General features: G+C 42.3%; 1 protein-coding gene across 6 annotated transcripts in view; it reads right to left on the reverse strand.

Annotated features, from left to right (window-relative positions):
• FOXP1 (forkhead box P1) overlaps positions 1-27196 on the reverse strand; it is a 389382-nt gene that overhangs the window by 41594 nt on the left and 320592 nt on the right. For all 6 annotated transcript variants that reach the window (XM_082322181.1, XM_082322180.1, XM_082322178.1 and 3 more), the window contains 3 exons: positions 26593-26752; positions 20185-20389; positions 4067-4171 (listed from right to left, as the gene is read on the reverse strand). In XM_082322181.1, coding sequence (XP_082178307.1) covers positions 4067-4171; positions 20185-20389; positions 26593-26752 — 470 coding nt within the window. The remainder of the gene's footprint in view (positions 1-4066; positions 4172-20184; positions 20390-26592; positions 26753-27196) is intronic.

The following is a 27196-nucleotide window of genomic DNA, read 5'->3' on the forward strand; positions in this document are numbered from 1 at the left end:
AATCAGGAGGTTGTAAAAGAAACGGTTAACGTCGACATGTGAACGGCAACTCTGACCAGGCGGCGGGCTCGGGGAAGAAGAGGCCGGGCTGCCTCCCCAGGGCCGAGGCGGGCCCCCCCGGGCGGGACGGGCGCCCCGGGTGCCGGAGCATCCCCGCAGCGGGCGCCGCCGCAGCCCCTTCGCCAGCGATGCCGTGTAGCTGGGGAGTCTAACCGGGCCTGCCAGGAATTTAAAAATCTAAGAAGACATCTATAGACTAGCCTTTTCGCTGCCCTCGCTACCTATTTGATTAAAAAAGTCTCTGTTGTGCTAACTGCAGATGATTTCACTGCAGAACATTTTGACATGCAAATGATAGCAATTAATGCCTTTGAAACAATTTATGATTTCCGGCCTACTTCAACATGTATTAGCATATACCTGGTTTCTTTAATATACACTTTGTTTTTCCAAAACCACAAACATAGTTGCTGGAATTTCATGTGGAAGTGCTTAAGGGGTTGAAAGTTAACACCTTTGTGAGCTGAGCAGTCTCACAGTTGCTGCTAAACAAAAGCCTCTTTGTAGAAGCTTTCTTGAAATGTTTTCTTAACATGTTCCAAGTAGTTTTAGGCAGGCAACTAAAGTAAACAAGATGTTACCATGATAAAAACACTTGTGAAAACATTACAGAGTGCACTTAGTAGTTTCTTTCACATAAACTGCCCTTCGTTTCATCAAAGTTAAATTCACATGAAGCAGATTACTAGCATCACTGCAATATAGGACTGCAAGACCTCTCCAAAGGTCTGTGTCCTTCTTTTAAAGAATATATTTGATTAAAAAATGGTATGGCCATGATTAAGCACATCTGAACCACAATCAGATTAAAAAAAAAAAAAAAAACGGGGGGGGAGGGAGGAATAAAACCCTGCTCAGTCTTCCCCTTCATTTTTTGCCCTGGACGCCTGGATACCTTGCTGAATAAACCACCCTCCCTCCAGTAAGGATTTCCTGAACAACTTGCCGTGTAAGGGGTATATATGTTTCTATCTGCAACGGTCTTTAAACACATGCAAATGAAATCAAGGATATAGTCAATTTTGAAGGAAAGTCGCTCTGTGCTACTAATTGCTCCTTTCGTTGCCGCCTGCGAGAGGGGCCCTGGTTAACACGCGAGACACGTGTGGACCCTCCAGCCCTCACCTTGCTTCCCGCAGCTTGGCAGAAGGCCATTCGGTCACCGCGGTGAGACTGGACTTGTTTTTGTTTTTAGGCTCGGGGAGTATTCTGGAGCATGCAGGGCGCTACTGTTTCATTAAGCTTAGCAGCAGCCCCTGCTGCTATCAGTTAGCTCTAACTGATACCGCATCACATGATAACCAATGGCTGATGGATTAAAAAAAGAAAAAAAAGAAAAAAAAAACAATGCTAAAACTGCAACTTATTTCAAAAAGAAATAGGGAAATAAATGCGTACAATAGTCCGTGTATCTGCTGGTTCTGATAAGCATCCTCCTGTTGGCTGTGAGTGAAAGACAACTAGGATCGTTATTTGTACAGTATTTATCTTTGAAATCAAGGGCCCTGTGGTGTACCTCACCTTGGGAACAAACACTACAGAACGATCACAGAAGAGTGTCAAATCTCTGGTTTTGATTTACCAACAGTTATGATATTTCTTCCTCAGGAGGAAAAGAAATGAACCATGTTTTAGACCTGCGAGTCCTTTTTTCTCCCCTAACCGTAGAATCATTTTATTGGCATACAGGGCTTTCATTCCACATGTAACTTCTCTTTGCTTTTTCTAACAGGCCTTTTTACCGAGGTAAGTGAAATTAAGCAATGCTCAGTTGATACACGGGCTGTATTTCACTTGGTAAACAAGAGCTTTTCTCTTGAGGGGACTGTCGTAAGAGCTTCACAGATGATACAAGCACCAGAAAGAAACTTCAAGCATCTACCTGTTATCTTTTCATTGAGTAATGAATTCTGATAAATGCTAATATAATTTAAGGATGGATGCTCCACAGGAGACTTGGAAGGCTACGGTCTCATTTTATGAAGCAACGCTCACTTCCTAACAGTGTCAATACGCTGCTCGGGGACATTCATTTCTGCATTCATTCTGGGTTAAATATCACTCTGAACAATAAGACTTTGTCTGGACACTGCAGAATTTGGATAATGAGAAAATTTACACGAGCTGATGGGTTTAAGAAAGTCACACGAAATACTTCTGTTGAAAGGTTTTAATGGGGGGGGGGGGGAAAGATTGATGATAAGTGAGTGATAAAAGAATCAGAATTGCTGGAGCTGGGAGTAGATGGAGCTGCTTCAGGTCCAGCCTGGACCGGTAATGGTTTTCAGCTTATTCTTACCTATTGATTGCCCCAAGTATCTCCTCCAGGTGAACTGGTGGACTTGGTCTACTTACTGAAGCGTCTCCAAAATACTATATAAAAATCAATCTTGCCTCTACCCGTGCCATGCGACTTAAGGACTGTATTTTCTATGCATGGTCACGTCAAGCGGTCCACTGCTCTGTAAGAAATCTTCCTGAAACCAACAGATCTAATCTGGAACAGGGGACTAGCACAAGAAGCAAAGGTGGCATCATCTGACCTTATGTGACTACACATGTTACTCCAGTATCTAAGGCTACCACAGCACCTTCCCCTTGCATTAAGTGCAATAAAAATTAGAATTGTTTTAAAGGTCTAAACGCTATAGTATGGCATATGAATATGAATGAGCTGGCAAGTATGGCGAGATTAGCATTTATTTCACTTAAGTGAACAACAGGATGAGTTAAAAGAAATGAGGCCACCCTTCATGGAAATTTATGACTAGCACCTTCTTATTTTGTAATCCTCTTGTAATGAGAACCTTCTCATTACTGTACCATTCCTTACTTGGAACATATGCTTATACTAGAGCCAGTGCTGCTCCTACTGAATTCAGGAGGGCTTTCCCAGTGGAAGCAGAACTGGCCCATTCTGTTCCGAGAGCAAAAGACGATACTATCTGTATCGTCTAACATCATCCAACAAACATCCTCTGCTTGCTGTCACCCTTCCCTCCCTCACATAAAGATCCAGGGAACTGCCCCAGAAAGAATAAATACAGCTGAAGTGTTTTGGGACTAATTCTACTTATCCATCCTGAAGAATCCCATGTATTTATGCGGACTAACTTCATAAGATCACCGCTGTAAATGGGAGCAGACTTCGTCCCTTTGTGCATTTAAATCATAAACATTGCTTGGGCGGTTGGTCGTTGGTGATCCTACAACCGAACAGCCATAGTACTTGAGAAAAGATCAGTGCCCAAGCGTTCAAGAACCTGGATGCACCGAAAGCATGTGTGTACCTGGTGATCTACCCAGATGGAAAACTCTTTTGTGATGGGAACACCTTTTGCTCCAGCTTGGAGGGGTGAGGCTGATGGTTTAGCTGGGGAGCAGCCATGTGTAAGTTATTAGAGCTCTGCCAGTCCTTCCCTGCATCGGGATGCACGCATTACCACATACTAGTCCATAATGCACTGTTTATGCAATGCGTAAAACTGTGTTCTTTGGCAGCAAGGAAAGGTCTGCAGCAAACTGCAGGGGCCCAATTAATATAATTATAGTTTATTTTTAGTAGTGTAGACTTTGTTCATTAGTTACTTATTTGACATAAATTAAATTTCACGTGATGTTCTACAATTCTCTGTTCAATGACGGAGTTAATTTAAGACTAAATTTCTAAATTAAAGTGAAATCAAGGTTAAATCAAGGTTGTATTGTTTACATTATCAATACTGCAACTTAAAAATTATTTAAATAAATTTAAAAAAAAAAGGCTGTGGAACTGTAAACACTCTATTTTACAGTAATACATAGAGCAAGACCATACTTTCCCCATGGGGCTCATTTACTATCCCCTGTTAAAACGTTCTTGAGCCTGATCCAAAAGCCACTGAAGTGAAAGGGAGCTCTCTGTTGACTTCAATGGGCTTTGCATCAGGCCCACGGTGAGTGACAGCACACAAAATTTCAGGGCATGCTTTCCGTACAATGCAAGTGCCAAAAAAACCATCCTTACTTTAGAAACGACTGGAAGTCTTCACATACTGCTTCACAGCCTGGCCATTTGCATACGCCGTGTCCATAGAGCGGATGGCTGTGTGAGTGCTCCTCGTGGGATAAACTGGAGGAGAGAAAAAGAAAAGAGAAAAAGTGGCGTAACTGAAGGTACTGCGCCAATTAATCTTCACAAAAGACACTGAAGAGCAGCAAACAACAGATCCTGAAACATCCCTAACATCTCACGGTACCCACCTGACTCTTCCCATGGTTTTTCAAAACAGAATTAAATACCATTTGCAGTGCGATACATGTGTCATTCTTACTTAGCTATCCTCCTACATTTCATTCATTAATTAAAAGCTTTGTAAAGAATTTAAATTAACATGGACGGGGGAGAAATCATTTGACAGACCTGCTTAATATCCTGCTTGATATTTTGCTAAGAAATTTATGAACATTGCATATTTACAATTCAACTTCATCAGGAAAAGTCACCTCCATGCAGCAGTGTATTCGCGTAACACAACGCAACCGGACCTGAGGCTTTCCTCATCACTATAGAAAGAGGAAAAGCATCAAGTTTGCAGCTTTGGCTTTCCCACCATGTTATTTATTTACGGGGCTTTTTTTGTTTGTTTTAACTTTCTTTGGGTTTTTTTTTCCCCTCTCACCTGCTGTTTCTTTGCAGAAGTACAGCCACCTTCTATCCCAGTAAAGAAGGTTCACTGGGATTTTCAAATGTAAAATTCATCATAAGAAAGGAACCATGTAATCGAAGTATTCCTCAGTATGAGGGGTTAGTGGGGGCTATTAACCTTGCTAAGATTTGGCAAGAACGTCACAGAGCTTTCTAACTACTGAAACCAGGGTTAAAGAAAAAAATTCGTATGAGCACTAAAGGGTTAATCCTTCAGCAGGATTCCAATCAATACATAATGATTTGGCTGCACTGATCCAAGTCATGAGATGCTTTGATCCGGGCCATGTGGTGCTCAGGGAAATGTATCTGTTGCACTAACTGATGAACCATATTCTAAAATATCTTCTTTATTCAACTTCTGCATGGAAACTTCTTAAGGAAAGGAATTATTTTTGCAACAATTTCCATAACCTTAGATGACTTTAAAAATAAAATGTCAAAATAATATTGAAATCTCTATTTTATGCTCACACACATATCTATTCTTCATAGCAAATCTTTTTGCTACAGTATGCCTGTGCTGTATTATGAACTTCACACATACACAAAGGATATGAACACATACCAGCATCTAGGTGTGGCTTTTATGACTTATTTTATCCTGGATTATAGGTAACGTTATGGATAAATGCCTACCCTTTTGCCATTTTACTTTTACACACATGTGGAAATGCTGTTTATTCTTGTTCTGTAGTATTATCTGCCTGCATACTGTAACAAAATTGTGTTCTTGTATTATTTCTGATGCACTGGATAGCAAGATCACCGCAGAACATACACGTCAGATATTATCCCAAATGCAAAGAAGTTGCAAGAGAAATTCTTGCCCAGATTCTGCCACTTTTGACTCTAGGCCCAATGAGAATCTGAAGATAACTGAAGGTGGGGCTTTTAATTTTTTTTTTTTAATTAGAAAAAGGTACAGATCTGACTGGAAAAGGTATTATGAGTTGTACATAACCCTAAATCATTATTTCATTAAAATCTTATTTTTGGCCATTTACAAATAGTTCTTGAAGCATAAATATATATGCAAGGTAATTTCCTAAAAAACCCCACTGTAGGTGAAGAGACTTACAAAGGTCTTTTCTATAAAGGAATATTGCACTGGTTTAACTTTATCAGTTTTGTTAAAATAGGCAAGTGGGGAGAAGCTCTATCAGTTAAGTTCTTAAAAGAACAAAGAGACCGATGCATTCCTTGCAAGGAAATTAGAAAAATGCCATACCACACGTTCCCTCAGCTGAGAAAGAGGGAGGCTGGCTGAAGGAACGCTGTCCACCCAGGCCAGACAGGCATATCGTCAAACACCCTCCGTACACATCGGAAAAGAACAATTCAGAAAAATAATGGGTTTTATCATCTGCTTCCATACCTGAATACAGCAAAGGGTGAGAAAGTCGGCTTTCATGTTAACACTCCATTAAAGTCCACGAAGACTACATGACAGTTATGATTTCAGTGTGTTTGGCAGAACCCAAAAAAAAATTTCATTGTATTAATTTACACAGCGCACGTTACCCATACACCAGGATGACTGCAGAAATGCCGTGTGACGCCAAGTAAGGAGTCAGTCCCCTGTGGGTTTTAAGCACTGTAAATCTCATTATAATATCAACAGGAGTCACATGGCTTAAACCCCCAGCAGGGTTTTTTAAAGTTTCTCTGTGAGAGCCTAAAGGCCATGGCCAAGTCAACGGAAAGAGCCCTACCGAGATTTGTATTTGTTTTTTAAATCCAAGTGCAAATCTCTTTTCTTTCCAGGGAACTTGCACAAGACAAGACAAACTATGTAGGACATGATACCCTGGTATTGTGTCCAAAGAAAATGATGGAATGACCAAGAGAGCATCAAACTGTAAACCATGCTCAGGATGTCAAAGTCCAGTGCTGTCAATAACCAGAAAGATTGGTGTTGACTGTAAACAGGAACTTAAAAGGTCATTTTGCTAACACGATGCTAAGCGTAACATACTTAACACCTACGTAGAACTTCCACTGCCATTCGACAAAGCAGAACAACTACTTCAACTTACCAAAACCAGACACTTCAAAAAGAAAAAAACCCTCAGCATTGAAAGACAACTGCAGGCACCCTCTGTAGGCAGCCTGCCTTTCCGAAGGCAGCTACTCCCATCCCGCTCGGGGGGGGCGTTCAGCGGTGCCTTTCGGTGACCTTTATGTGTCAGTATCAGATTACTGCTATTTTATCCATCCCACTTCTGAAGATATTCTAGATTGCCACTTGTTCCCTGATAGAGCCTTAAGAAGCACCTCAAAACAAAACAAAGAGCGGGTTTATACGGAAGCGGATGTAACGCACAAAAGATACAGCCAGTGGAAATGAATGGAGAACTCTGTTTAACTGATCTAAGTACTCACTTTGTTTGAGCAAAAAGAGGTGGAAAATGAAGATTTTTAATCCAATACATAAACAAACAGCTTTGTGGGCACAATGCAAACCTATCATCTTAAATTGTTCAATGATATTTTGTCTGCATGCAAGCATAGTTCCTGTAATCTGGATGCATCCTTGGTCTCGCTGCCGGAGACAGACTTGTAGAAGATGTGAGCATTGGCAAGCAGAAGCAAGTTTTAGGTCTGTTTGATTTCTAATGACACATTAGAGTAGGTGTTTGTTTCTGTCACCCTCTCCTTCCCAGGAACGCATATTCGTGGTTGGGTAGTGGTGATGCAACACTAGTTAGTGGAAGTGCTTTTATAACAAGACATAATTTTCAAAGAAGTGAAGGAATAAATGATGTAAAAATCAAGACTATGTGGGGTTTTTTTCCCCCTCGTAAGGTATTTGCATACAAAATACCTAACACAATAGAATTATTTCCAAATAATGCAATAGTACAGTGATATTACATCGAAGCACAGCAAATAACCCGCTGGCAAGTAAAATGTCTTGCGTAAGTCAGCTTATTCATGACATACGACAGAGTAACGAAATCCATGTGGGAAGCTGAAAACTGCGTAACTGTCTACTTATTTTCTGCTGCCTCCAGCCCCGTTTCCAGTAAGGAGGGGAGAAGGGCCAGGCACTTCCACAGCTCCTCTGTGCTTGCTGGATAGAGGAGTTTTTTCCTCCGCCTTCTTCAGCCTATGTTGCTTCCTAACCCCAGGGATCTCCAGAGGGTCTGGAAGCAAATTCACCACCTACTCCGACAGGGATGGCTCTCGAAGCTGGTACTTGCACACAGCCCCACTCACTCGGACCATTTCAGCCATTTAACTTTTTGAATGTATCTGCTGTGCTACAGCATCACTGAAGAATCACACTCTGGGACACAAAAGCACAGGAGAGAGAGAAACTACAGACAGCTAAGCCCCGACGGAGAGTAAAAATGACAGTATACCCCAATACTGGGAACACGCTGGGTAGTGGGGAAAGTAGTGACCAAAGCCCTACCATGAAAGCTACCCGTGCTGTATGGTTTAATTCAACCCATACTTACTAACCGCGTGAAACTGGGTACCACACTCATACACACTGGCAAAAAAAGTCACGGGTGGATGTAAAAACCAGCTAAGCAGAAGCCTCAGGAATAGTACTTCTGCCACACAGTGGACCATATTTTAAATATTCATGATGCTGACATACTTCATATTCCACTCTCTCTCTTCCACATGTGCTTGGGCCAACGATCTTTGCCAAAACACTGGGGGAAGTCAGTGATGTAGAGAAGCATCCTTGATTTTTCTATTACAGTTATGAAGCATCTGCTCACGTTCTAACAGTGTGGAGAACATGCCTGAGCCACCTGCACACTGAAAAATCAATACCACATCTCTTGCTTTCCTCTTGGAAGGGGTTTGAACAGAGCACCCACAGAAACTGCAGAATTGCCTTTTTTTTTAAATTTTCTTTTATTTCTCAGGGGCAATGGAAAGTGACCTCATCTTTGCCAGCTGCCATGAAACCGATGTCAGTGTAGCGTCCAGGCAGGAGCACGGGGCTCAGCCTCACACCACATTCCCCCCACCTCTGATGTGGACGGCACAGCCGCTGAGGCAAAATGCCATGATTTTGGTCCTGTACAGGAGGAGGAGACACACAACTGGGAACTAACACGGGTCTCCCGTGTTTGTGACTGCCCAGCGAGCTCCAAAGTTCATCAAAAAGCACCAATGGAATAAAGTTGGTGAAAATGTCACAATTCTCTGAGTCAGAAACACTCGCTGTATTTGATTTAAAATCAAAACAGAAGCAGTAATGATTAAATCCTTGTACCAACTGTACTCAAATGCAAGCTCCTGCCTTCATGACAAAATCAACTGAATAAAGATGTGTTTTGCAGTGAAGTTGCACTGGTGCAAATCCCTCTGAATTCTTACTAAGGTGGCTTAGCACCCCTTTCCACTCTAAACTGTGAATTTAAAAAAAACCCAATAATTAAAAAATATAGATATTCATGCTTCTGTCTGAGCCTCATTAACTGCCCAGAAAGCACGTATTTGATCTGAATAGAGAATTGCCTGAGCAGGGTTAACGTCTCTCCACCACTGGATAAAGCTTAGCAGAGGGTTGTGGGCCTTCGGGAGAGGTGACATTTGACGTGTGTGGCCAGTGGTAGCTCTTCCTAGAGCTGGCTTGCATATTTTTAGTCCACGTTCAGACCTGGGACTAGAAGAAGCTCGTGTTTTACATCAAGCCCTATTGGAAGTAACAGGAGTGGTATATTACATTTTAAATGACTACACCAATTTAAGACAAATCAGGTTAAAACTGCAGCCTACAGGCTGAAATCCTGTCTTCTAATCGGTGTGCACTAACTTGTAGTATAAGGAAAAAAAAAAAAAGCAGAGCCATAGCATTGCTGTTGTAACACAAGGCCAGCAATGCACCCCGAATCACTGCCCCCCATTCTTACGCCTCTTGTTGCACTGTTCTCCAAATGCCTGTTGCCAGGAGAGCGCTGGAGTATTTGCAGCAAGACTCGGACAAAATCTGGCTAACATTCCCCTTCTCTTCTACCCCCATCCCCACTGCAAAGAGTGCAACCAGACTGAATAATTATATGCAACATCTTCTGGTTTTGATTTATGCACTGATGGTTTGGATTATTAATCAACATTATGACCCTCCAGCACTCTAAAAGTACTACATACTTCTTCCAGTGGCACCCCCTCTTCCAACCCCACAGAACTGCCACGGGCCCGAACAGCCACTGCCCTACATCCTTTCCTTGGAGGAACTGAACATATCTATAGACCATTTAGAAGAAATGCCCATTGCAAAAACCCCAGTATTGAATCCATCACTTATCTCAGGTAGAAGTTCCTTTCCTGCACTTGAATTAACGAGTTTCTCTACTATTTAAAACTCTTATTTTTTTATTTCAACCTTGTGCCTAGGTACTGTAGTGCAAAGTACATCAAATATACCCAGACGCACACGATTTGAAACGCTGGATTTTAAATTCCAGCACTGCTAACTAATGAGAACAATTTTTTCCCTCTTCTTCTTTGTAGCATCACTTCATGTACTTACATACCATAATCACATCCTCCTAGAGCCTCTATTTTTCCAGAGTGTAGATCTTTAATTCCCTTTAATCTGTCTTCATAGCCTATTCCCTCCAACTCCTTTATCATCCTAGCTGCTCTCCTCTATATTTGCTCCAGCTTCTCTTTATCCTTCCTGCAAGAGAGTGGCCAATTGTACATCACACTCTCAATGTGGTTTAACTGGTTCTGCATAAAGTAGAACAGGAAAAAAGAAGGACTCAGATGCAACATGCATGTTTATGCCTCCCATGACTGCATTTACCTTTTTAACTAAGACATGGCACAGAGTGTCCCACCTTAATTTCTCAACCCCAATTATGCCTCAGCCATTTCCCACACAACTGATGCTGAGCAGCTGACGTGTCACGTCAAACCGGCAGTTTGGAATTTTTATTTCCTAGCTGGGCTACTTTCTACTTATCCCTGCTAAATCTCATTTTATTCCTCTCTGAACAGTCTCCTAATTTATTCAGATGAAAACGGATTGATTCAGTATCTTAGTTTAATTAGGGAAAAAATGTGATCCTACCACTTTCTTGGGTTTGAGGGGGGGGTGTCTGTGGTTTGTTTGGTTTTCTTGTTTGTGTTTTTTTTTTTTTTTTTAACTGACTTTTAGCACAGCACTCCCATCCCTCTTACACACCCAATTCGTATGGCAGAGGGAGGTGGCAATGGCAAGGCTTTGGCCCCAATTCAGCAACGCTTTTAAGAACACGCACAAGTTTAAAAACACAGGATTAGACCTTGGACTTCACCAAGACTGAAGTGTAAAATTACAAACATACATACATACTTTGTAAAAAGATCCTGTTTGCCAACCTTATTTTACTGTAATTTATATTCTGTTGTTACATTTAAATTTATAGTAAAAGAAAACACTGAGAAACAAGATCTATTCTTGTTTAACAAAATTATATTCTGTTACATTTAGAGCTGAGGCAAGTCATTCACCCTTACATAAACCGGCGATACGTCAACAAATATGATTAACAGAGATTATTCACGTCAGTATTTTTCACCCCTGTTCCACAGGCACAACAAAACCCGCGCAGAAGGTGACTGTCACATCACATAGAGCCTGGCAGCTCGCTGGGTGAGCCTGCACCCACCGCACGCCCCTGCGGCAGCTAGGGAAGTGCCCTTTGGGAAAACGGTTATAAAAAAATAATTAAGATAAATAATGACTCCGAGGGAGAAATACAGTTAAAGCATTGAATTCTCTCTGCCACATGCTTTCCCTTCGAAGAATGCTATTTAAAAAAAGCACTAAAATTGAGAGGACACAAGCCTACTTCCCCAGGGAAGCATGCTGAATCATACAGGTAGTGTAAATATCATATGCTGCTGCAGGTGCTAGGCGGTCTATTTGTTTGTGTTTACTAAAAGGCATAACAAATAGTCACACTAAAACAGAACAACATTTGGCATTGGAATGATAGATACCAGAGCAGCCATAAATCATGTTCGCTTGTTTAGATTTGAACCGCTGTGCAATGCTAACACTTCAGCCCCCTTTTTTCAGAGAGCCCCTTTGCTGTGATTCACCCCTTTCAGGGGCGGCCACCAGGTCCTGGCTGAGCAGCATAGCAATGCACAGTACCGAGGGGCTCAGCATCCTTCCCAAGTACAGCACACCCAAGAAAAACCATGCAACATTGGGAAAAAAAAAAAAGGAAAAAAAAAGAAGTAGTAAGAAACAGACTTGCATGACATATATGGCCAGCTAACATCGTTTACAGCTTTGCAACTTCTGAGTTAATTCACAGTATAAACAACGAGGAAAATGTTTCTTCCGAGCAAGGCTTCCTGTAAACTGTTCATTAGAGCGGCGCTGGGCACAGGGCTGGTGCACCTGCTGATTAACCATGCGCTCCAAGAATAAACAAAAACTGAAGCCAGCGAGATTGTTCTGGAATTTGCTCAGAGCTGATTTTTCTTCCCCCATGTTACAAATTGGAGTCTACAATAAAACAAACAGCAGAACATAGGTTGCTGAGAGTTAAAATCTACTTTTTACACTACATTGACCACAGCACCCACAGGCACAGCTACAATGTCTTTCTATGAATGGGACAGATTGCCATATGGATGCAGACACTGAACAAGCTGTACAACTCCTGGCGACAAGTGCCTAGGGGACTGTCCTATATTAGCACCACCTGTGCTGTGGAAATTGTGCTCTGTGTATGAAATGGTATTTAAGGGCCCATCATGATGTTATTTTTGAGTACACACAAAAAGGAAAATTACAGTTAAAAAGAATTCACTGGCTAGCGGATCTGTTGCTCAGTTCCCGAGACCGTTTCCCAAAGGAATAGTTATCTTCTTTATTCACGCAGCCCAAAACGACAAGCTGCAACACATATTAGCAGTTTCCCTGCCCAGGCTTATACCATCGTTTTAATGAGAAGAATACACTTTATAATATACATATGTCTTTCCTGATCACACAGCAGAAATTACAGCCCTCCCACCATAAAAACACCAGCTATATGGAAAAACACCCCACGGCATTACACGAACATTGCTCCAGCAGCAAGCAACGCAATATAAATTTTCCTTGGGCTCCTTCCCTCACCCCTCAACGTGCAGCAGGTAGAGCCACAAATCCCCATTACCAAATTTCAGTGTGCATCTCACTGCTTTGAAAATATAACCCTGTGACTGACAAAACGAGAGCTCCAGCTTAGCACAAGACGTCAAGGGAGGGGGGAGAAGGGAAAAGAGGTCTGAGCAGTACCTAGCTGCTCTACGAAAAGAGATTTCCGCCTCTCCAAACTGCAAGAAAAAAAGGATGCCAAGAAAAAGAAAAGTAAAATAAATTGAATTAAAGAAAAACAGTTGTAAAGTGAACATTACAACCTGGGAAAAATGATGTCATTTTATTGAGAAACTCATTTTTTTCCATTAAACCATAGTGAAACGGATAAAGTTTATACAGCTTAATGGTGGAGTTTTACTTTAAATGCTACTCAATATCTTAGCAGTACGATATAACATGATATAACAGCTGTCATACTAACTGCTCGATTTTTATTGAACAGCAGAGAAAATAGTCACACAAAAATCACCTAATTTCTCCTCTAATTTTATGGCATTTTCAAGGGTGTTTCTTTTCCACTCTCAGGCTGTGATATGTATGATAAAAAAATAACACAGCTCTTCATTAGCTCCCTGCTCAGCTCTTTAGGACAGTCAGACCTCTCGAGCAAATGCTGAGGAAGGACAACTTGCACACAGGAGGAAATAAAAAGAAACAGGAATCCACGGTGCAGTAAAACAAAAACAGGTCCCTTTTTAAGACTACTACATAAACACCTCTAATAAAAGAAGAGGACAAATTTTCATTGGACTTTAAGTATTTAGACAGGAATGTTTTAGTAAAAGTTTAACTGCAAAGTGCATGCAATTAACAGAAAGCCATCAGCTATTTCTCTGGTATGTAAAAATAGCATTAAGCTGTATTAAATGCACGTGTAAGTATCTCAGTTGCAAGAAAAGGGAGGAGATATGCAAAGCACTCAGATATCAAACAATGATCTGTTGGCCAGATGGAGGAATAAAACAATACATATGCTAAAATTTGGAAAAGTTCTGTTAGGCGTCTGCCAAGGCTCACCCAATCTATTTTAAGTGCTTTTTGATACATTAGCTTAGTGTTTGGAGTCGTACAACTGATGGTTATTACACGGGACCAGAAAGCAGCGAAGCGTTGGCGTGCAGGAGCTCCCCGATGCCGAGGCAGCTTCCCGAGGACGGTGAAGTGTCCAAACACAGCACCCTTATTCAGCAAAGGGCCACACCAAGTCATCACAGACTGGTTAACTTTGCATCTTTTGTAGAGGAAAACAAATAAAATAAACTGGAAACAATTTTCCAGGGTTTAGCGAAAACAGTTCTTTGAAAAGCATAATTTGATTAAAGAGCGCCCGGGCAGACTGAGGAGCAAGCGGCATTGTGCAACTAATTTAGCAGAAGGCTTCTCAAAAACGTGAGCGCCGCGGCAGACGGTAGGTGTGGGCAACACAAAGGACACTACGCACCCAAATTTCAAAAGCACAAACAAAAAGTGCCTGATAAGGCTTAAAACTGAAGATTAGCAACTCCACGTCTGAGTCACGGCTGCTATTTTTTCAAAGCTGATTACACAGAGAAGTGACTCAGACGGGGAGAGCGTATAGTAACCGGTGGTGATTTCTTTGGCGGGGGAGCGAGCGCCCAGGGACCAGGTAGCAGGATGCTTTGGGTTGTATCTGCACATAATAAACGCAGACGGCCGGGCCAGCGCCCTGCTCTGGCTGTTGCAGCATCGCCATCACCAAACAGCCCAACCGGCCTCACAGCCATCACACCCGTACTAGGTGCAATGAGAAGAAACACAGCAGCCATGTGGAGAGCGGGATGGTTTAGCTGATACACAGCTGGGCATCCAGGCTCAGCTTGAGTCTCCGGCTCGGCAGCGAGGAAGCTGCATGGAGGCACCTGAGCTGCTCAGAACATGGGTAACAACAGAAGGGTCACGATGGAGTTTGTGTACGTGGAGCAGCTAAATACCTTCCGGGAGGGAAGACCCCAGGAACACCAATTTCTTAAGGGAGAATAAATTTGAGGTAACCTAATACAACAAAACTCTGCTGATGGTAAAGTATAACAAGCTAAAATCAACTGCACGGAGCAACGGAGAGGAGCCGACACAGATGAGCAGATTTGATGCTGGCACCAGTGCAGAACGAATGCCAGGGACTACGCGGAAAGGCAGGCCAAGAGAGGATCAGGCCCTGGGAGCATATGGACTGCAGGCTGAATTGTTTCATCCCGAGCATTAATAATGGACCGAAGTCTGTAATTCTTAATTGTGCTGAATCCTAATGTCCTCATCTAAGGGCCCTGGGATTTTGATGGAGGATCAGCTGGCATGGAAGATAACAACAGTAAAACACAATGCATTAAGCCTAACTAGCAGATCAATGGTCTGCCACGCCGCTCCTCTCACTTCCCTTCAGAGCCTTCTGTAGACTCCTTCCTCCCGTGACACTGGCAAGAAAAAGTCATTTAAAAATCCCCTTGTTTATCCCATCTGTTTTTCCTATGAGATGGCTGCTTGCTTATGTGGAAGGACAAGACTCAAGCATGGTTGGAAAGGCTATAAAGACAACAGGGGACAAACATGGGATTGCTGGCAGATGGAGAAAGGTCTCTTGGACGTGCAGCCTTTACCTCCAACTCTTCACCTTACCTCTTGCAAACAGATGCGTTTTCTAAATTAACGAGACTGGACCTTCATCAACTCACTTGTTTACGTACAGCCTCCCATCATCCTGTCGCTGCTGCAGTCAATGCAGAACGGTGCCAGGGGATGGGACCAGCACACAGGTACCCGCACCCCTCCACAGCAGCACCAGACCTCCCGGGTCAAGCCCACACTGGAGCGACCTCCGCTCACCGCAAAGCGCTGATGAACTCTGCACCATTCTGCTTTTCCAAACCTACCCACATTGGGAATATTCCCAAGCAGATAGGTTTCGGGATGCCCACTGCTCATCAGGTTATAAAGTTAGTAGTCACTGAAAGCGACCGGGCATCCACCCGCTTTATTTTGCTGTTTGTCTTAAGAAAATAATCAAGCTTCCCCCAAATAAGATGCAGTGGAACGAGATGGAAAGCGGGTACTGTCCTTGACATTTCTAAGCATAGCAGATGTACTTAACTGGCTCCCGTTATTTATTTATTTACTTGTGTAAAGAAAAAGCTTGTTACTGAAGAAGCCCAAATGCTGATAAGATGATGAGAGGTTTGCATGCTGGTTGATGGTCTCGCTTTCGCTTATCCTGAGTGAATACAAGCATCTATAACTAAATATTTCACTTAGGGTACTGATGACTGAGGTATGTTTATTGCATTGAGTGAATTTATATATATAATCAGCACAATAAACATTATTAAATTGTCTGAGTAAAATCAAAGCATGAAACACACAGTCAGTGCTGAATTCTAATGATGCTGAATGCCCATGATTGCATGGGGAAAGGATCTTAACAAGCCTTGATTTGAGCTTTGGCATCCGCCTCACAAATCACACGAAATGGTCTCTCTTTAATAGTGCTGAATATTGATAAATGTCTCTGCACGGCACAACAGGGAAGTTGGTCTCTATTGGCAATCTTTACCAAAGTGTGTTTTTTCCTTCTCTACACTCAAGGGTTTACCCTGAATGATTTAATTATAATTTTCCTTGTGTAAGACAAATTAAAGAGGAGAGTAGGAGTGTCATGCCAAAGCAGATTATTTATCTCCTTAACAGATTGCTGTGCACCAAACCCCAGAGCTGCTGCTGCTGCTACTTACAGAAACTGGGCGAAATGTGGGACAAAAGCATAGATGTAATATACATTTAAAGCCCAAATGAATGAAAGCATTAACCCATTATTTATAGCTGGAATTGTTTCATTCCTGTGAAAGCCAGACACACAGAGCGTGCAGAAACCAAGAGCCACCCTGCAATGCTCTCTGGCCTGTGCCCAGGAGTGGAGTATGCCTCCTGCTTTCGAATGTACTTTTGCTTTTTGAACGTCCCGGGGTGACTCTGGCCACCCGCCTACCGTTTGCTTTCACTGCCATAAAGGAGAACTTTTTTTGTCACTCGGCTCCGAGCACGGCAGCCCCACAGTGGCCAGCATCACTGGTGACACCAGAGCTGCGTCCCCGCAGCCTGCGCAGGACGAAAGCTTTTGCTGTACGCAACCGTTGAGGCTGGGCCCGTGGCACAGCAACGCATGGGCATGCCGAGCAGCCAATGACTATCTCTCCTGCTATTTTAAACCCCTTGGTTATAACCAAAACGTGTTTTTACCCAAGACGTATAGCAGAGCTGCTGCTCGCCCAATGACTTTTACACAGGTGCCTCTGCTGCCGCTGCGCTCAGCCGAGTGCCTCCTGTCTCACAGGTCCCGAGCAGCCTCGCAATCTGACCTGTGGGATCAGGAACCCTGTAAAACACAGCCTGAACTGTCCCAGTGACAAGTGCCAGAGATGACAGTGACGATAGTAACTCCCACATAACCAACTTTCCTCCTGCAGCCCACTCCTCCTCAAAAGCCCAAGGGGGGGGGGGGGAAACAGCTTTACAGCACACCCTAAAAGTTAATGTTACTTGTATATGATTATTTATTGCTGCTGGGCAGTCGTTACGATGTGGCCGTGGTTAACTGTTAGGACACTTACAGTTTTTACTATGTGCTTTATACCGTTGTTTAAATCTAAATAAATAGCTCTTTGTTGTATCAGACCAAAGCTGCCAGTTGCGCAGAAGGTGCAGGAATGGGGGGAAGGAGGGGGAAAGCCACAACCCAAAAACCTGCCCTGGCCAGCCCAAGCTGGGGACTCATGCAATGGGAGGCGGAGGACTGACAGCCCTTGTGAGCCCCTCCAACAGCCCCATCTGACCCAAGCTTGGGCTCGGGACCACCGCCACACGTCCGGTTGTATTCGCAAGCCCAGTTGTGCTGAACCAGCTGGGTACAACAACATGCATAGGTTTGTCTCCAAGTCTAGCCAAGTCATGCTCCCACCAGACCCCTCATTATTTCTAGTCTTAACCTTTGCAATCAAAAGATGACCAGAACCCTGCTCATGCCCATGCTGTCTCTTTTGTAAGTATGCTAAGATTTCACCTTCCGTGGGCTTTCAAATATACATCTGATGGCAGAGCACAGCTACTCTCTTCTCACTGCTCACTCACCACCCCGAACTCCCTGCCTGTAGATAAATACCCTTTCAGAAAGGAAGCCAGTGCAACACATCTCAACAAGAGGAGTTTCTGTGTCATATGAAATCCAGGCAGGCACCACGGTGCCTGATGAGACTGCAACAAAACCCTTAAGTGCATCAGTAGGTATTCTTCTGCGTGCAGTCTCCTGCTCTACTTATGGATAAAGATGTAATTCAATCACTGCAGTAAATGGATGGCATAAACCTTCCATGTACCAAACAGAGGCAAGATAAAGCAAAGACTGAAGCTCTCTTATTTGTATTCCTAAATATACCTATTTTTGTATTTTGATATTGTAGAGAACTCAATAGATATGTAAGCAAAGTATTATGGCAAGCTTTAACAATGCAGTTATCAATTCAACCACTAAGGATTTTAAGTTTTCTAACCCATACAGTCTCAAACAATACCATGGCATGTTTATGCCTTCCTAATTAATTTATTTGGAACTTTACTAATAAAAACAGATGTATCGCCTTGTTTGTAGATCCCAATTGCCTCCAGGCCACAATTACAGGACTCAGACACATGGATTTCCAGTTCTGCTTGACAGTACACACAGAGAAAACTCTTACTTCAGAACAGATTCCTGTGTTTCCACTGCATTTCAAACTTAACAGCAATGGCATACTGTTTCCTCGGTTAGATTGCCATTAGCAGACAGCACATGCCTCTGTTCAGTGAAAGAAGACCCATTTCACTGCAAGGGTTTTTGTTTTATATACTCGGTAAGAAAAACATAGATAAAAAATTTATTGAAAAGTCATAAACCCATCTTGTTCAGCTCTACATGCAGCAAAAAGAGAATTTAATTGTTTAATAAACATCAAATTGTTTTTAGTATCCCATGTAAGTCTTCATGAAAACCATGTCCTTGACACTTACATGCATTATAAATGTATACGCTGATGTTCCCCCACATGTCCTTGCAATGGATATAAAATGATGCCTCACACACACAGCAGTTCTTTCGACAGTGGGCGTGCTCTCCTTTAAAAATCTATCTATTCCCAACAGCACTATTTTCTTAATATTAGAAAGACATAAGAGCTATTTATATAGCTTCCCTATCAATCTACTTTCAGACCACCAGAAATATAAACTCTATGGCTTAAAAATTCCATTATCCTCTTTCTAATGAATGAAAGGAGGAAGGAAAGACAAAGCCATCAGTTTCCATAAAATCCAGCTTTCACTAGTGTCTGCTATAACATTTCTAGATGGGCGAAGGGACTCTCCTGAATGCAAAGAAGCACTGCCCTCCCTGGTGCGCCCACGCTGCTCGTGCGCTCCAGAGACCCTTCTCCTCCTCCTCTTCTGCAGACGGCAGCGATGCCGAGGCTGCAGAAGGCACTGGCACCCACAGCCCAAGCTCCTGGGACCGTCTATCTCACTGTAAGCAAAAGTCATGTTGTTAGACACGCCTCAGTGAAATCTGGGGGTGTAAAGAAACAAACCTGCAATAAAGCATCCTTTGGAATAAAGCAGAGCCCGCGCTGAGAAGCACGTCAACAGACAACCCCTGATTTAAGCCATTTCTTTTAACAATGCAAGCCTAGCAAGTATAAATTAACTCACACTTTTAAAAGCCAAACAACACCAGTTAGCTAATTTTATCAGCACTTAAAAAAATCCACTTTGTTTTAGAGAAACCTGGTGAACTCAAGCCTAGCCTGCCTTGTGAAAGCAGGTAAATACAGAGCAAAAACCAGGCAAACATGTTAGATGAGACGGGGCACTGAAATGTGGCAGAAAAACAGGTGGTAAAACAGCCTGTACTGACCAACAGGTTTTTGTCCTCACATCCAGCCTGCAAACCCAAAGCACATCAAGAGTAACACCAGCCGGGATGCAAAACTCAAAAAACCCAGCTTATGCTCTTCACACTTCCCCCAATACGCTTATCCAATGCACTTCTAATTAGCTAATTGTGCCCACAGTGATCCAATTAACAAGCCATAAAGATCTGAACAAAAGGAGCATATTCTGCCCAGTGGAGACTCTATTCAACCACGCCAAAATCAGACAGAGCAAGACGTGGAGGACAAAACCGAGGCCAACGCGGTTGGCCACCGCTCCCAACAATTTCACCATCATTTCGGCACGCTGTTCGGAGATGCTCATGGGTGGAAACCCCACCGGCACCTACCTCTCCCGTTTAGGAGTGTGGACCGATAGCTGTCCATTAGTTGAGGCGTGCGGGTTGATGATTAAGGAGGTCTTAGACGGCGCGGAGGAGGAGACGCAGGTGGTGGACAGGTCCAGGCTGCTGTGGTTGTTGCTGGCTGCCTCCTCCGCTGTGTGTGAGCTTGTCACTTCCTTCCAGAGCTGCTGCAGTTCTGTTGGAATCATGCCTGAAACAAACAAATTGGATAATTAAATCAATTAACAGCTAATTCGGCCGTCTTCAAACAGTAATTAAATCAAAGAGTCAGTAAACAAAGCCTAGTGTTAGTTGTGTGTGTGTTTTTGCGCATGTATTTTTTTTTTTTTTTAATAACTAAAGGCTAATACTGAACACTGTACGTCTGCTAAATTTTCTGGTGTGACACCTGCAATAGCTATGGAAGCCAAAATCCATGTGTGGGGCAGGGGAGTACACACAACAGGATACCCACCCCAAATTCCATGTTAATTATTATTATTTTTTGTAACTAAAATTACAGAGGGCCTGTTTCCAGAGTCCCCTGCTCAGGCAGAAATTGCCCCGAGCTCACAGCAAGGCTGACAGCAGAGGTGGCCAAGGGCTACTCTGCAGTCAGCTGGAGAAATTTAATTTTTTTTTTTTTTCTCAATATACTGTTGTGTTTTTTTTTTTTTTTTTTTTAAGGAACATGAATACTTCCTAACCTGTTTTAAAAAGAAAGGAAGGTCTTAGGAAAAAAAAAAATACTCAGCTTTATTATTGTGACAACACGAACCACAATATGACTAAGTTTTAAATGATGACAAATAGCTTTGTTATTAAATACAGTTTTTATTAATCACTTTTAGACATAAATTATGAATTCGTATTGTCTTCCTGAAATGCTTTTCAAATTTTAACAGTCAAATTGATTATACTATGATTATTTCATTAACACACCTATCTTTCTCATTAATTTTGGTTTCTCGAACTGCTCACTTAATTGATGGATGTGTCTACTGAAAAACTGTATAACTTTCTATACAAGTAACACTATTATTACTGTCATTTCTTAGATCAATGCTAATGAGCCATTCAAAAGTAAAATGAAAACATAAAATAAGCTTCAAGAAATAATTTTTAAAAAATATATTTTTTTAACTGTGCCAAAATGGACACCAGGCTTAGGACATCGCATTCAATAAATAAGGCAAGTGAAAACTTTGCAAACTCCAGTGGGCCAAACCGAAGGCTGGAAGGGGAGCCGCGCACGTCAGCGTGACACGGGCTCACACTGAGATCATGCTTTTGGATAAAGCTTATGTTTGTGACATGATCAAACAAGTCAAGTTTCTCTCACTGAAGACTATTTCAGTGCTCTTTCAGAGAAGGCCATGGGAAAAAATTAGCAGTAGAGACACATCACTTAAATATTCAGGGGAAAAAAAAAAATAAAAGCCAGTGTCTGTGTGTTTTTAAAGAGGTTTCTCATCACTGTGCTCCCAGATCATCATTGGGATGACTGTTCATTGTTTCAGCGTATTGTAGCACTGGAGCTATCCTAAAGAAACCTGCCATTTTCTCAGTGTATAGCAGCAGCTCACACAGGCATGTATCTCACCAAACCTAAGGTATTGAAATAAAAAAAAAAAAAAAAAAAGGCAGTATGCATTATATTCATTTGAAACACATAATAAAAAATGCCAAGGTCTAAATTTAATTTATTTTTGTCATTTAGAATACAATGGATAGATAATCATCTCAACGTGATCAGCCAAACATCTTTACTTTGCTAAACTGTTAAAGATTTTAATTATGCTAGCTTTGGAGAGCACTGGTCTAATGAGGCGATAGACTCCAGAGAATCTAAGTGGTTAAGAACTGTGAAATGAGTCTGATAGGATTTTTTTATATTCACCGTGGATCGTTTGCATATCAAAGAGGAGTAAATTATTGCACGACAGACCAATAACCTTCCCCGCCTTTCCGAGAGTAGCATTAACAAAAACAGTTCGTCTCCACTAACGGTTCACTACAAAAAAATGCTAAAATCCTTAAGTATCTGCAATTAATATATATTATGAAAGAGGCTTCAATTTATACATTAAGTGATCAGATATTCTTAGGACACATCCGTTTCTCTAAAGCCACGTCATTTTCCTTTCATCAGACCCAAATGCCAATTATATTTTGATGGATTTTGTCCCAAATGAGCATTTAGTTATTAGACATATTCAATTATTACTTGTCCCCTGAAATTAAACCTCTGAGCAAATTAAACAAAGAAAAAGGTCAGTACACAAGCCTATGTCCTGTTTTGCTGTATCGGGGCTATTATTTTCAAACACCTTGCGAAGTGACAGTGTGGGATGTATTTTTATCTAACGCGCTTGACAGGACTGTCTGCGCACTAACAATTACCTGTGAGCACGGCTGACCCTTACACCACTGTTTACTCAATTGAAACAATAGTGAATAGACTTGTCTGTTGATGATAACGTATTGGTATGAGACCATATGAGTCGACACCTATTTTTATTTTCCAGAATAAGCAAATAGGGAAAGAATAACTGGTGCTTTTTCTGTTTTTGCCACCACCCCCTTATCTGGATTTCTGCAGGTTTTAAATGAGAGACAGGCTAGCACCCACTCTCCTCTCCCTGTCGCCCCTTCTCCTCTCTCCTTCCCCTCTCCTCCCGGTCACTTCAGGATCCACTAATGCTTTATCCCAAGGAAAAGCCTGCAAGTGTTACAGCTGTTAAAATATAGATACACCTAATATTTATACCTCGCTGTAGATCCTCTAAAAGTCAAGGGGTTTGGTCTAACTTCCTATACAAGTGTTACTCACGCTAGCACTAACGACAGCTGCAGCGCATATTGAAAGGAAAACAAAAAACACCCACTTGTGCGTGGGGAAAAAAAACACTGGAGATAATAAGGACGATTTCAGGCTGTGTGACATTAAATTAAAGAGTTAACTGTGATGTCATACACGTCTGCACACAACCCATCGCTTAAAAATGACCACATTGCTGACATCACTTGATTAATAAAATAAAATTAAAAAAAACCTTCCTCCTCCTTCCCCAAATTTAGTTCTTTTAGAATAATTCTGGAGAGAATTCCTAACTAGCCTGTCAAACTGGGCAGCTGAAAGGTATGCTCATTACTCATCTGGCAAAATGGTTAAATAAAATAATAGAACAAATGGTAAAAGCAAGTCAAATAGATCCACGAACACTTGCAATAAATTATGTAATTTACCATTTAACAGTTTCATTTTAACAGCGAGAGCTAGATTTTAAGATTCCCAGAACTGCGCTGCAATTACCCGAGATCGCTACTGCTGGTGCCGCAACTTCGTATGCACCAGTAACGGGATTTAGACCCAAAACTGCCAAATCTATGGGAGCAATCAGGCACCCAGATGTCTCAGTCCTATTATTTTCACTTGCTGGTGATCTGAAGTGTGATTTGCAGTTTCATTTTGCAGATACTGAAGATCTAGCTCTCACAGCTCAGAACACTGCTGAAATGTGGTTTATTTTTAAATTGCTACTATGTACAGATGTAAAATCTAGATTATAGATGTGTCTAAATACAAAGCAGAAAAGATTACACAAATATAACATTAAAGGATGTGCTATTTTGTGTAAGACAATAGGCAAGCACTAAAAACTAAAATGAAACTAAAATACAGCTTTAAACAATGTATTAGTTCTAAAAACATAACAAAAAATCACTTATGAAGTAGCATTCTCTCCTTAGAAACATTTATTACTATTACAGATACTTAAGAATAAAAGCAAAATGCTTTTAACTCAATTCATAGCTACATTTACTAGAGGGATGATTTTTTTTTTTTAATACGCACATTTCCAGTATTTGTCTCAGTCTTGCAAACTGTTCTGAAAACAAAAGGGCATGATATATGTAATTTTTTTTTTTTTTTAATAAGAAGTGTACATTACCAATTATTTTAAACTATAGCCCTGGCTCTTCATTGCATTTTTCAGGACAACTAGTCCCCTTCATTATGAAAGAAAATGTAGGCACAGGTTTAAAAAATGTATGTTGTGGGGACAGTTGACAGATTACTGCTCATGGAACTCAATTTCCCAACCCCAGGTATCACCGGCTCAAAGACAAACAGAGTTGCTCAACCTCTTTGTGTCCTTGTACCTCCATACCCAGGTGACCATGTTCAAGCAAGCAGAAAGTTGATTTAAACCTCATAATGACATCAGTTTTAAGCCATCGTCTCTCTGATAAAAAAAAATAAAATATTGTGCTGTATTGCAACCTGCCTGAATTCTCAAGTTACTCTTTCCTCCCGCCGCCGAGCCCCCGGCTCCAGCCGCCCCCAACGCTCGCAGCTCATTTCCCTGCAAGAACCAGCCCTTTCTGCTTATGTTTATGTCATCTCCAGCGTGCAAGTCGGCACCCCTTAGGTTTTAAATACGTTTCTCCGTGAGGACTAATAGTTACACTACCCTGCTAACCATATCAATCAATGCCACGACTGCTGAATTACCTACTGGTGTCTCCGATGTGTTACTGCACAGATTACACTTCATGCATCACCACATTCATTTCTTTCACATTACACATGAGCGTGTCTTGTCACTGCCCAATTGCCCTCCTTTGGACAGCTTAACTGATGTACTATACAATGAACCTTACCGAGCAAACTTAATAGTACAGGAGCTGTGGGAAAAATTAGAAAGGTGGAAGCTTGAGTCCGGTGGGTGTGTGGGAACAGCCTGGGATGCTTCCAACAATAAATCTGAAGCGTAATTAACGCACGTTACAACATTTTGCAAGTATAAATGGCATTTCGTCTACATGCCCTTGTTCTTGGACTCGTTTCATGCCTTCTCCCCATCACACCGCACATCGACGGTGCCCGACCAACTACCACCCCAGGCCTGATCCTGCAGCTCCCAGCCAGGCACCACCTTGCTGCTCATCAGCCTCTGACTCATACACAGGACTAGTCTAGACCAGGTGTCCTGCTTTGGGATGCTGGAAAGCTAAACTGAGTCTTGCAGAGGGAGATGTCAGGTCCCCAAAAGACAGGAGTTAGGAGCTAAAATACCTTTGTGAGCCTCGCAAAAATAAGCCTAAATAAATCACACCAGTCACACGGCAAAGCAGACTCCGCTCCCCAGTTTTGTCTCTGTTTATCCATGTAAGTTAATATTCACCAGCCACCTCGCTCTCCTTTTTGCAGCTATGTACACACAAAAAAGGAGGGTGAAGAACAGAAGCAATTTTGTCCCGTCCCCCCCATTTAACTGAATAGAGCTGAATGTAAACTCATTATATGGTTTAGCAACTAGTAGCAGCCCTAAGGCTGCTACGAAGAGCCGAAATCATTCAACCTGAGCTGACTCAAGTTGGTGAGGTGGATGTTTAAATTTATTATGGGGCAAGGGAAGTAAAAGGCATGATTATTCAGAAATACCAGCATCATGGTTGAAAGACCTGGTCTTCCCTGAGCCATGCCAACTTTGAACAATCTGCCTTAATCACAGCAGCCAGAATTCAAGCAAGTCTGTTAAAAAGTCCTATGGCTAAACCTAGTTTAAAAAAAAAAAAAATCAAGCCAAAGAGGAAAAGAGAGAATAAAAACCCCAGGTTATAATCACTATCAAAAGTATTGTGATTTAAGGAGTTATTGCTTTTAATGCATCAGCATCTTAAAAAAAAAATACAAATAGGAATTTCAGGAAAGCAGTAACTTCTTGCAGAGTGTAAGACCGAATAAAGATGTAGGAGGATCTAATTGTCAATAACACCATTAAAATTAAATGGAGTTAATCCCAATTTGCCTCAGTGTGGAGGGAGGAATGAAGCTATGATGCACACGGGCAGTGAAATGAAGGCCGTGTAAACAGGCATGGAGAGGAGACACTGCCACCTCTCCCTCTCAGCTGCAGCAAAGGGCAATCAAATTTCTACAGTTCGGCAGCGTGCCGATCAGAGCTCCTCTGCACCCAGGTCCTCGCTGGGCTGGAACCAGAAAGGGCCCAAATAACACATTAAAAAAGGAAAAAGCTGCTCTCACACTATCCTGAGCCATGAACCCAGCACCAAGAATCGATTAAGACGCCTCCTGTGAAGGATTTCAAGCTCAGATTAGTAAAACCAGCAGCTTCGAGTCCACCAGACCGGCTATAGCTGTGCAAATTGAATCTGAACTCCAAACCGCCTGCCTCCCGCTAGCCAGAGCAGTCCACGATTTCAGCATCGTGCTTCTCAAAAAACATCTTTATAATGCCCACCCTGCCTGTCAGGATTTTTCTGTGCTTATTATTTTATGAGCCTATGAGAGATCTCTCTCTCTCTTCCTGAGTGACAATTTTGTGTGTGAGTGCATGCTATCTCTTTGTCAGACAGCCAGCAGCTCCCAAACCCCTCACCTACCTTGTGCAAGGGGTTGCAAAGGCAGAGTAGGCTGGCCAGGCTGGATCGTTAGCAGCCCCTGACGCTGCAAAGACAGGAGGTGCTGCTGTTGCAACTGCTGCATCTGTAAGAGTTGCTGCTGAAAGGCCAACTGCTGTGTAGCCACCTGCTGTTGCTGGGGCTGGAAAAAAAAAAAAAAAATGCACATTTGTCAATACAGAGCAAAGCATTAACAGAGGATTTACAGGGCTCCTTGTCTCAACACACTTCAACTTCTGATCGCAGTCACTCGGTATCAAGGCAAGCTAGCGAGCCCACCGCCCCATATCAAAGACCCCAAGGCACACTTAGGTGCTAGAGCTAACCACAGGGCTGCAGGCGATTCCCACCTCCAGTGGTTACTTTCATCCTACCTAAATCCTTCCTGCCATCCCAATTAAAAATGTATGCAGCGTTTCTTGGTCCACGCTACCATGTCACCCTGGTCCACGTGGTCGTGTTTTACCCCAGAAGTGGCTGCGTTTCAGTGGTGGGTAAAGCAAACGCTGCTGGCAGCTGTTAAAGCCCTGGGTAATTCTTTGAGGCAAAGAACATGTATAACGTGAGAATCACACCACACGAACCC

The sequence above is a fragment of the Platalea leucorodia genome, assembly GCF_965183815.1.
Source record: "Platalea leucorodia genome assembly, chromosome: 9".
Classification (NCBI taxonomy): domain Eukaryota; kingdom Metazoa; phylum Chordata; class Aves; order Pelecaniformes; family Threskiornithidae; genus Platalea; species Platalea leucorodia.